Here is a 12,108-nt window from a genome sequence, read left to right as displayed (position 1 = left end):
GTTCCAAGATGTTGGCATGACATACTAAGCACTACAGGAACAGCAGCATCCCTTTCTTTCTTTAGGAAACTCTTAAAGACCCACCGCTTCAAAGAGCATCTCTTATCCTAACTCTTACCCATACCGCTGTACCCCTCTACTACTCTTTCTGCACTTTCCTCTCTCTCTGTTTGTTGTCATCACTTTTTCTGACTAGGGATTTTCCTCTAGAGAACTTACTCATATTAATGATAACTGTAAAATTATGTCTACTTTCTAAGTAACTTTGGATCGAAGTGTCTGCTAAATGCAGAAACATACAAACATAATACTGCCATCACTTTGAGATACAGTTAAAACGAAACATAAAACATAAAGCTTTTTGACACTTCTCACTACCTCTTGGTCTAGTAAGTTCGAAACAGTGGTAATAATGGTAGTTACCCAGGTTGGAACAAGGATAGACTTTTTTCCTTTTAAGATTGTGAATATGATATAGTTTCTATGCAGTGAGATCCTCTTTATGAAAATGTTCTTTTTTATGAAAATTTACTTAGTAATTTTAGATTTTATAATTGCATTTCTAAAGAAACTGCAAGCCACCTATTTTGCTGAAAATAATATTGGGGATGAGTGCCAGATAGAGTTAAAATTTATGAAAGATTCTTGAAATCATTTGAATTTGAAGGTATTGTTTATATCTACTGTATAAAGTCCGAGATTTAATTCCGCCCTTCGCTTTTTAGTCCTATGAGTATATTAGATTTCAAGTAGTGCCCTTTTTTCTCCAGATGAAGTTTATAATTCTCCTGTGGATTTCCTTGGTGTAGAAGTGCTGACATAGAGATAAAGAGCTTGGTAAACCAGTCTTGAGATTCATTCTGCCTTGGACAGTAAAGCTTGGCAGTGGATGAAAATGTCAATTTTTAACCACATATTAAGAAAAGAGCAGAATCATTGTCATTTCTTTGTTGGCTATGGAGATACCTTAGATGATTGGACTTGTTTGAATACACAGTGAGAGTATTTCAACAACTTAAAAAAAATGAAATTCTGCAATAGGGCAGCCCCAGTAGATGCAGTAGATGCACAGACCTTAGAATTGGAAACCTGGGAGATGTGTGCGGATATACCCGCAATTATCCCCATGTGAACCCGTGTTTGTGGAGTTCAGAACCAGGACCTGACCGATTACCCGTGATTATCATTAGATAGAATTTACTTCACCTGCAGCTGTAATCAATACAACATAGATGGAACTGCAGATTTAGTATGATAGCTTATTAGATAAAACACGTACTGTATGGGAACATATGTCTCCTGCACATTTTTGGATCTGGTCATGGATTCAGATACTGTATACAACACACTATTGACTAGTTCTGGGGATGTTAAAACTGTTTTTTCTTTACTATTCTACATTGGAGCAGCTTTACTACAGAACATTTTCAACATAATACTATAGCTTGAAACTTTGCATTGAAGAGAGGGAGTCGAATTCAATAGTTTTAGAAACTGTGAACTGCTGAGTTCTGGGAACACAGAAACAAGTCAGGGCACAATCCTGTGCTGTAAATGGATGAACATTTAAATTACATTCCACTTGAAGGGAGGATCCCCTTCTTCAACGCTCTGCTCCAGTCTGCCTCTGTTTTATGATGCCAATGACACTGTTAGGACTTATCCTTCAGTGGTTGTAGTTACATCTGGGCCCGGAGGCTCTTATGGTTCAAAGCTGCTTTGGTAACAGGGAATACTTGATGGACTTGTTCTAACATTTGCAGGAAACTGTTTTGAATGTTGTACAGCAGTGACTTCAACCTTTTTTGAGCCGTGATAAATTTTTTAATTCAAAAAATTCTCAGGCAAACAACCGACCTAAATATAAATTATATTATGCATACAGTTAATTATATAGTTTCTACATGTATTTATACTCAGTGTGAAACCTGGGCCTGTTTTGATGAACACAAAAGGGATATTCTAGCAGGAAAGGTAGAAAGACACACACAAAGCTCTTTCTCAACAGTTCTGTCTCTCTCTGTTTTTAGTTTTTATCTCAGTTAAGGTTGAGCTCAGCTCAAACAGACGTGGTTGAAAACAGGAGAAATGTCAAAATAGTTTTGTTGGCCATAATTGGGAACTTCTTAGCAACAGATAACCAAAAACTGTCCAAAGGAAGATCAGCAAAGTTTTGCTTTAGACCATGATCTTGTTTCAGTTCAGTGAGTTCCTCTTGTTCCTTTAAAGCAGGGGTGCCCAACCAGTCGATCGCGGTCTACCAGTCGATCGTGGGCAGAGTTTCAGTCGATCGCGAGAAGTAAATGTAGACCTATTTATGGCTATAACAAAAAAAAAAAAGTTTTAAAAAACACTAATCAAATCATTGATAACGAGAGGCCAATGTGTGTTTTCATAATAATAAAATGCAGGGAACCTTTTTTTATGCATGGACGTTGCGATGAACATCGCTTGCCCTGTTCGGGCCAGGAGTTTTCAGAGGCTTTTATTCCGTGCCCAGCTCGAGGAGGCAGGTGCAGACCACTCTGATCTGCTGCTGCACACCGACGTCAGGTGGCTGAGTTGTGGCAGATTCTTCGAAAGATTTTTGGAACTTTTGCCCAAAATTAAAGTTTCTGAAACAGTCAACAACCCATTCTGCTGTATGTTACATCTTAACACCCGCATAGTTTGTAGTTAGTATTTTCCTCTTTTTATCTGTTTTCCTGTTGAATTTGAATCCATCTGCCAGTTTCTCTGCCAATGCCCAGTGAAGTTTATCATTTCCTTTCCTTCTCCTCCTTTCTGTTTTGAAGTGATCTTAGACTTAGACAGATTTTATTTGTCATTTTTTTACACAAGTGTAAAATAAAAAGAAATTTAGTTTGGAACAGCTCTGGACAATTTCATCTTTTTTTAAAGTGCAGCCTTGAAAAGTAGTAAAAAAAAAAATAAATATATGACATTTTTGGTACATTATATATTGTGGTGGGAAAAATCAATCTCCTATGAACTCCCTTAATTCATACATTGATTTATGAGTGCTGAGTTACATTAATTCAGGCCTAAGAGCTGCAAGGCTACAAGGTGTCTGCGGGAGAGGGATTGTTTACCCTATTAGGGAGTGTATTTGGGATAAAAATAATCATACTTAAATCAAGCTAGACTATTTCTCAGGAATTATTTCATAACATTTTATGTTTTCTCTAACAGTCTGTATTTGTTTTGGGTAACGGTATATTGAGACCTGGGCTACTGCCATCGACGTCTTTGATGATAGGGTTGGGTCTGTTTTTAGAGCTTAGTCTTGTTTAACTCCCAGACATGGCTATTGGCTCAGATTTTACTGTAAAGAAACGTGAGTGTTCCTTCATCCTTTTTAAAATAAAAAAAGGGCTCAGTGCTATGAGGTGCCTTGAGATGGCGTGTTAATTGCAGGTATATAGATACGCAGATTTGGATTATATACACTTCATTTCATTTTATCTCCCTCAAAAGTCAAATAAGTTAAAGCAGGAAACATCTTAATTTCTAAGTTACAAGGTTAGTAGAAAAGAATGGAAAGATATGGGGCTGCCTATGGATATAATAGCCTATATAGATAATACATTTAATTGCCTTAAAGACCCGGCTTGATAAGGGGACATATGCTTGTAGATGTGGCAAGAAGAGAAAAAAAAGCGCATGTACAATATAGGAATTGGACATCAAATAACGACACACCTTATTAGATAGACACCAACCTTTTGTGATGCATAGTTCTACAGAAAGAAGAGGCATATTTACTAACAGGAAATGTTTTGCCCTCCATTCTTTCGATGACAATGACAACATACTGTAACTCAGTATACCACTTCTCTGCTAAACTAGATTTAAATTATGTTACAGTTTAAATCCGGTTTGAAAGTCATTTACTATAAGAGTAGGTATTTTTAGGATATATGTGTCATTTAAAGACTGATTCCTAAAGATAAAAATGAATTTAGAATAATACCCCAGGCCTAAGCACCTTTGGGGGCAATAGCCTACATTTCATTTTGTAATACTCATAAGTTTTTGTATTTTTTATAAGGGTGTTTTTTGTATTAAATAGTTCTATCTAAGATATGGATGGTTTTTAATATATATTTTTTTTTTCTGTTTGTGTCCTATAAGTCTTTATGGATATACAAAGAAGTATCAACAAGTGACCAAGTAAGATGCTGATGTCCCTTGATTGCTGTGAAACCATGTTATCTAAACTAATCTATGTCTGTTGAGATACAGAGCAGTTGGCACATATGCTCTGAGACTATTCATCCATCCATCTATTTTCTTACACGCTTATCCCAAGTGGGGTTGCGAGGGGTGCTGGTGCCTATCTCCAGCTGTCTAGGGACAAGAGGCGGGGTACACCCTGGACAGGTTGCCAGTCCATCGCAGGGCGAGACTAATCAGGATAGGGCAAAAGAGAGACATTTTTTCTCTTCTCAGAAAACAGGACAGATGGACCCAATATTCAAGTGAGTCAGACAGCGGGAATTTTCTAAACGTTTTTTTACAGAAAATTAACAGAAACTGCTGTGAATCTATAACCGCTGCAGGGGGGACTTCTGCTGGTTTCTAATTCCTTTTTACATTATTATATATCTGAAAGGGCACTTGAATGACTGAAACTTTGGTAAATATTAAACCCTGTTTTATGTAACTGTAAAACTGCATCTAATGATAAGTCCATATTCAAGGGCAAATTATGATACAATTGCTTGAAAAATCAAGCACAAATACATTTATTTCAAGAAAATTTTACTAACATAAAACCCCTTCTCTTAGACAGAGCAGCAAATGATTGAAAAATAGGGCTGACTGCCAAGATCACACTGTCTGATTTATGAGAAATGACTATTAGAAAGAATGAGGAAATTATTTCTGTTACTTGGAAAGGATAAAAGAGCTGATGGAAAACATTCGCTGTCATTCTGACACCATAAAATACTGTGAAATGTGATGCTTGTTACTGTATATGCAGGTCGCAATCATTGTTATATATACACAACAGGTTCCGTTGCTGTGTTGGCAAAAAAAAATATTTTTAGTATCAACTGATTTTTTTTTCTAAAATATCAAAACTTAAGAAGATAAGCTACATTTTCACTGATAAACTGTATGACAACCTAACATTTAGGAAGCATAGATCATATTCTGTGTGCCAGCTTGCTGTAATATAAGATACTGTAAGTTTATAATGCACCTTCCAAACAGTTTACTGAAAAGTATTCGGATTGAACCCTAGCTCAATGACTCAATGTCAGAAACATAAAAAAAGATGAAAACAAAGATTAACTGCAGGTTTCATTTAAAAACATGAATAGCTGCTGGTCTGGTGACTAAAACATTGTCACAAAAACTAAAAGACACATTTGATTAACATCATGGACCCACATAAAAATATATCTGTAAAAATTTTGTATTATTATTTTTTAATTTTCAATCATGCCTGTTTGTGTTTCCATTGTTTATTCATGTTTTTAGTTGCTTTTTGTCTTATTTAAGCCCGTTCCTTTGCGTTTTTTCAGTTTTCTTGCCATCTTCCTACCCTCTGTTGTTTGGTGTTCTTGAGATGTTGTTGTTTTCATTTAATGTTCTTTTCATCATTATGTTTCTCCCTATGTCCTAGCATTCCATTAGTTTCTTACCGCCTTAAAGGTATAGAGGACGATAATTTATTTCTGGGTGGATCATCAAAATATGGTCCTCCTAATTGCCAAAAATTGTGGTGATATATTTCCAGGATATGCTAATGCTTTTGTAGTTATTGATAATATCTCTCCATGTAATCTAAACCTAAAACTGTTAGTAGGCATTATTAGGTTGGTAATGTCTGGTTTATCTTTAAGATGTTGTCCATGTAAACATGCTAAATAATATATGAACAATAGATGTGGATGACATTAGTTTAATCTGTTGTTTGTGATTATGATTTATTTCAGAAGTTAGCTTTCATCTTCTTCTTAGTGCTTTTTTTAGTTGGGCTGGGCTGCTATTCACTGCAAAGCGAGTACAGATAAGCTCTACAAATTATTAACCACTACTGCCCATAATTAACAGAAAGTATATTAAGTAAATTTCATGAACATTTTTGAGAATATAAATTCAAATTCACTAAAGATGGACACACAGAATGGGACACTTAGATTGAGATCTTTAATTAAACTATTAGATGATATATGATGGATGTATTGGACAAACGGTTGTATGAAGATCAGAATAAGAGCTTCTAAAGCAGAGACAAAAAAAAAAAATACTTCAGAGATGCAGGGAAGGATCCTGTCTGTAAGAAGGATCCTGAGAGGGTGGAAATGATCCTCATGTATGAAAAAAAAAGGATCCATCTAAAAACTTTGATAAACCTGGGTTCCCAGCAAGGACCAGGAGCAAAAGCCATGCGGCCAAATAGATTCACAGAACTAAATAGGGGAAGGCCAAAATGAATTTGGGTGTCTAAATCAACAAGCTCATTTTGAAAAGCGGAAAAATGAACACGAGACAAACCTTACATTTTCATTCCTGCAACTACCGTAAGCATCTGGTTTCATATCTGACATACCTCAAACCAGCTTGCAGACAATGACTAGCCTATATATTTGTGCTGTAGTAGGAATTTAAAACACTCCTCAGTTCTTAGTCAGGAAGAGGACGACGACTCCACCGGCTGACTTTTCTGATACAGGTAGAGTGCACTGATATAAATCCAAACATCTGTTTTTGATGTCTAAATTAATTTATAGTTTTTGATAGTGTGTTTTCTAATATGTATTCCAGGTACAACCATGAGACTACTAGGTTACTTTTGTCTTGTGTTGAACTTGGCATTTTCATCAGCACTCTCCCTCCCTTCTGTAAGTATGTGCATGGGTTTATATTTTAAAGTATTATACCAATAACATTAACATAAACATATATAAATATATATATATATATATATATATATATATATATATATATATATATATATATATACATACATACAGAGACACAGAGAGAGAGATATCTATTTTTAATCCCTGAGCAATCATTAGAAATTCCGTGTACCAACCTAACACTTGTAAGGCAAAAATTAAGAGTTCATACTGTATTATAAGGGAAAATATTTCTTTTAAATATAGTTGTATGTTCTTACTGTATGTTTCATTTTTTCAAACCTTTCATTCCAGGCAGAGGTAGAGATAGTTGGTAAGTTTCTTTTTTCTGTCTTTTATATATATATATATATATATATATATATATATATATATATATATATATATATATATATATATATATATATACATATTTTATATATAGAGTATCTTGACACATTTATTAAATTATTGCCAATTATATTTATGGTTGATGTGTCTTTGTAGATGTTGGTGAAAACAACACTATCGAAGAGGGTAAAGTTAAATTTCTCTTCTCATTCACATTCACCTTTGATTAAGTGATTTCTCTGTTAGACTGACCTTTGGTGAAGTGATTTCTCTATTAAAACCAGTAATTTATTGCTCTAATTTTAGATTTAACGCTTGATGATATTCTTGAGGTAGGTTTAGTTCTACAAGCATATAATCAAGCTGCTAATCTTAAAACAAACATATATGAATGTTCTGTCTTATGCTGTTTTGCTTCATGCACATTTTTGTTAGCCTCCTAACATTCAAAGAAGCAGCATTCTACCTGGAAATGATCTCTGGACATCGCCAATCCCCTATGTCTTGGATAAAGACCTGGGTATTAATTTATTTTTTAATATAGAATAAAAATCGAATTTCTTTAACCTGTAATTATAGGCTGTGGCATTTATTGTTCCAACAAGGTTCTGTATATTAAATGCTCACTGCTGAAAATGCGGTGTTTATCAAAGTTAAAAAAAGGCTTTAATGTCATGAATGAAACACCAGTAATTAATCTAATGAAATATATATATGTATATAATATATGTGTTTAAAAATGTCCCCAATTAATTCTTTTATGATTTAAGGCTGCAGAGTAATTCTATGTCATGTTCTTTGTTGCACTGCTTTGTAACTGATTTTACAATGAAAGAGTTGAACGCCAAAGGAGTGATCATGAGAGCCTTTGACCAATTCAGATTGAAGTCATGCATTGATTTCAAACCCAAGGATTCTGAGGACTACTACATCGATATCCAAAAGTTAGATGGGTAAGTTCTCTGTTATTGTCTTTTACAATGAAAACAAAATTCCAATTAAATATAGGTATTTTGTAGGGGTAAAACAATTACTAAATAATGATTAATTCCATATTATGATTAATGGTTTCCAATTTAATTAATGAACGATTTTGGTTCTTTTAGAACGATCCGGTAGATTCAGTGACTTGAAGTCAGTTGAGTAAATCTTTAGCCCAAATGTAACCAATGTGACTGTGAAATAAATACCTGCATACTGGACAGAGTATTTTCTGGACTATCAGCCGCTATTTTTTCCCCATGATTTGAACCATGCGACTCCTTGTGACTCCATTTAAAACAGATAAAGTCACCCACTGTCAACTTTAGGTATTACAGCAAACAGGAAAATAAACAAAAACTCCAAAATATGGCTCTAATAAAGACATTAATGTAAAAAGACATATGAAATTGACATGCCTGCTGTTACTGTCATTGTAAAAATGAAACAACAGAGCACTCATGATGAAATACTAGCAAGTGACTACAGATTTTTTTTCTTCAAAAACATCAAGTGATCCACATGATCAAGCCGCGGTTCTTTGCATATAAATTGGTCGTGTTGTGTTTTGCCCAAGATGAGATTTTGCAGTCGCTGAACATGCTGGTGAGGCTTCTGTAGATCTTACCATTAGCTTTAAAGCAGCTGACTTACCGTGATGATGCTGCAAAGGAATGTTGCCAGCGGCTATGGTGGCTGGTTAATTATTGTTAGTAAACTCCTGCTCTGTGAACTCTCCAGTCACCCATTGTCATGAAATCACAGACAGACGGACTTAATCCAATCATGTTAAACATCTTTATCATAAAAAGTGCTTACATAAAAACCACCTAAGGAAAACAAAACTACCATGCTTCAGTGTGTTAATTAATAATATCAATACAGTAAAATTATTACCATTTAAAACGATCTTAGAGTACTTCATGTCATTTTTATTAACAATTTGCCGAACACAGATTGATGTCATTGGATTGCAGAAATAAAAGTTCATCCATCAATTAATTGATGAATCGTTACCCCTAATATTTTGACATATTTGACTATGACATCTTAGGATCTGGTATACAATTTATTTAATGTCCCTGAGTTGAACTGAACTTAAAAAGCTATTTAATTATTTTATTGACTCACAGGATTCAGGAAAAAAACAGTGATATGTTTTGAAATGTGTTTTGTATACTGTAATAATGTTATATTCTCAACTTTAATGACTTTCACTGGTTAAAGATGCTTTACTTATCTCAAGGTTTTGATATACAAACCTCTGGTGTTTTTCTATTGTAGGTGTTCCTCATATATTGGTCAACAAAAATCTCCCAATGGACAGGTCCTCTCTATTGGTTCACGCTGTGACTTTCTTGGCATTGTTGAGCATGAGATTCTCCACGCTCTTGGATTCTACCATGAACAGTCAAGATATGACAGAGATGATTATGTGCAGATCGTATATGCCAATATTATAAGAGGTAGAACAGATTTAATTTTTATCATAATATTTTTTAAACAAGGTTTTGTTCTGAGTTATTGATGTTTTTTTTAAGTTAGCATACATACATTTTCTCAATTGTAATGTTGAAGTGGTGTGTCAGCCATGACAGTCCGAGACAATCCAGGGTTCTAAGGTTATCAGGGTAGATCTCAACGACCCCTGAAGCCTTGAGACTGTGGAGTTTATTTGACCACCTTAAAGTATTCCTCCCACTGTCTGACAATGTCCTCATTCAAGGTCAAGAGCTCCCACCTTCCACTAAAAGCAGAACGAGCAAAGCACTGATTCCCCTCTGGAGGCACCAGAGGGCTTTCCAGAAATGCTTTGAGGCCAACCATGGTTGCTTCAAACTCCTCCCAGCCTGAGTTTTTGTCTTTAGAAATGTACCCTTGACCTCACAATATCTACTTACTCCCCCAAGATTCCAATACGATAACACGGCTCCATAGGACTTCTTATTTAGCTTGACAGCATCTCTTAGTGAAAGTCAAGGTTAAATCTGAAGTTAATAAAATTCAATTAGGCAAATACTTAAAGGCAAAAACCCCAAACTTTTTTTTTCTTAAATATGTTATATATGCATGCATATAAACTCGGGCATCAAGTGGTTAATCAAAACAAGTTAAAGAAAAGAGTGAAATGCTGAATAAACCTTTAGTCTAAAGGAGTCTGGCCTCTATTCTAAACTACTCAATAGTACTAAACAACCCCACTCAGCCTTGCAACAGCCTAAATTAATAATTTAATTTCATACATGTGCATATAAATCTAAATTAGTTTGAAGGCCCAAGTAGCATGATAAAAGACTGAAGCAATCCGTAAGCCAGTAGATAGTTCTTTACAGCCCTGTATACTATTTAGATATGGGATCTTTTGTATCTCCAATACTTTTTATTGCCAAAATAAGCTATAAATAATACATGCAGAAATTTACTGAAGTTTAAAACCAGTTCAAAAAATTGTAAATAAGCATCTGACTTCTTTTGTATGCTGTAGATTTCACTTAGATATATACAGTATTGTATTTCAGTAGTCGAGATATAAAAAAAGAAGGGGATGGTGTAACTTTGTTTTTGGAAGTATACATAGCCTAATTAATATATTCTATTACACTAAAGCAATATGCATGGTATGGTTGTTATATGTCAGGTAAGCTGGTCGTTGACCTTGACCAAGGCACCTTATAGTATAACTGCAGTCAGTCCCTGGACTGGCATGGCTATCACTGCCCCTACATAGTTAGGGACAAATGCAGAGGACAAATTTCCCACCGGGATCAGCTTCATAGTCATGGTAGGCCACTTCTTTGATTTTACTTTGGAAATTCTTTTGGCAATGAATCTATTAAGATTTGGCACAAAACCTCACAAAACATTGCAAATGAATATCTGAATCCTTTCAAGTCAAGTATTTTTTAATTCAAATTCAATCAATTAAATAGAAACAGCAAAAACTATTTTCAAAATAAAAAAAAAACAAACTGCTTACAAATTCATATACATTAGAATTAGCCTGAAAATGAAATAAGGCTGTATAAAATCTAATAAATTTACTCACCTTTCCAATATTCATTTTGAGTATTTATTTGATAAAATAGAATGTTTATCAGAAAATCAGTATACATGCTGGTAATGAATGACTTCTATTTGGCCACATGCTGGTAATGAAAAAGTTAAAACTATTTAACAGGTCCGTCAAGCTATATTTACCATTGATCGGACAACAGGCCTTCTGCAAGTCACACGAGGGACCTTGCAGTCAGATGTCAACATTCAATTCATTTATGACCACTGGCCAGACAGTTCCTTCAAGATATTAATCTTAACACGTTTCTTAAATTGCTTAATTAAAATGCATTTTTAAAACCTTCGATTTTCTCCTCAGGGTGTCGTTTGTGCCGAGAATAACCTGCCTGCCGAGAATTACCTCCCTTGTCGCTGGAGCGTGCATGGCCCTAAACTCATGCCCATTGATGAGAAAACTGATTGAAATATGAACGAAAAGGGACATTTGAAACATATTGTTAATGTTTTCATATTCCTTACTAATGGATGTCCTAAAATTTATAGTTTTGGTGGACAGATAAATTCAAATTAATAGGATTTTACTTGTATTGCACAATCAGTGTGGAATTCATAAATTCTCTGCTCAGTGGATGCCAATTCCAGATTTTGCTATTACCACCATTCTAGATAATTTCTGACACTTTATTTGTTAAACTTAGAACCTGGAACCTGCCAGCAGTGTTGGGAAAGTTCTCTTTCTACGTCAACTAGTTCAAAGTTCAGTTCACACATTAAAAAAAAATGAACTATTTCAGTTCATAGTTCATCAAAATATTGAACTAAGTTCACAGTTCCAAAAAATTAACTAGTTCATAGTTCTTTTTTTTATATATATATTTATTGCTCAATTACAGCATAGCCCACA

General features: G+C 34.6%; 1 protein-coding gene across 1 annotated transcript in view; it reads left to right on the top strand.

The window, feature by feature from the left end:
• The first annotated feature begins 6,627 nt into the window (after positions 1-6,627).
• LOC107082992 (meprin A subunit beta-like) overlaps positions 6,628-12,108 on the top strand; it is a 15,372-nt gene continuing 9,891 nt past the window's right edge. Inside the window, exons 1-8 of the mRNA XM_015371918.1 lie at positions 6,628-6,688; positions 6,781-6,857; positions 7,173-7,191; positions 7,365-7,394; positions 7,515-7,540; positions 7,644-7,728; positions 8,044-8,161; positions 9,474-9,655. Coding sequence (XP_015227404.1) covers positions 6,789-6,857; positions 7,173-7,191; positions 7,365-7,394; positions 7,515-7,540; positions 7,644-7,728; positions 8,044-8,161; positions 9,474-9,655 — 529 coding nt within the window. The 5' untranslated portion in view covers positions 6,628-6,688; positions 6,781-6,788. The remainder of the gene's footprint in view (positions 6,689-6,780; positions 6,858-7,172; positions 7,192-7,364; positions 7,395-7,514; positions 7,541-7,643; positions 7,729-8,043; positions 8,162-9,473; positions 9,656-12,108) is intronic.

Source organism: Cyprinodon variegatus, unplaced genomic scaffold (genome assembly GCF_000732505.1).
Source record: "Cyprinodon variegatus isolate N-32 unplaced genomic scaffold, C_variegatus-1.0 Scaffold66, whole genome shotgun sequence".
Taxonomy (NCBI): domain Eukaryota; kingdom Metazoa; phylum Chordata; class Actinopteri; order Cyprinodontiformes; family Cyprinodontidae; genus Cyprinodon; species Cyprinodon variegatus.
This window is presented reverse-complemented; position numbering and strand designations above follow the sequence as displayed.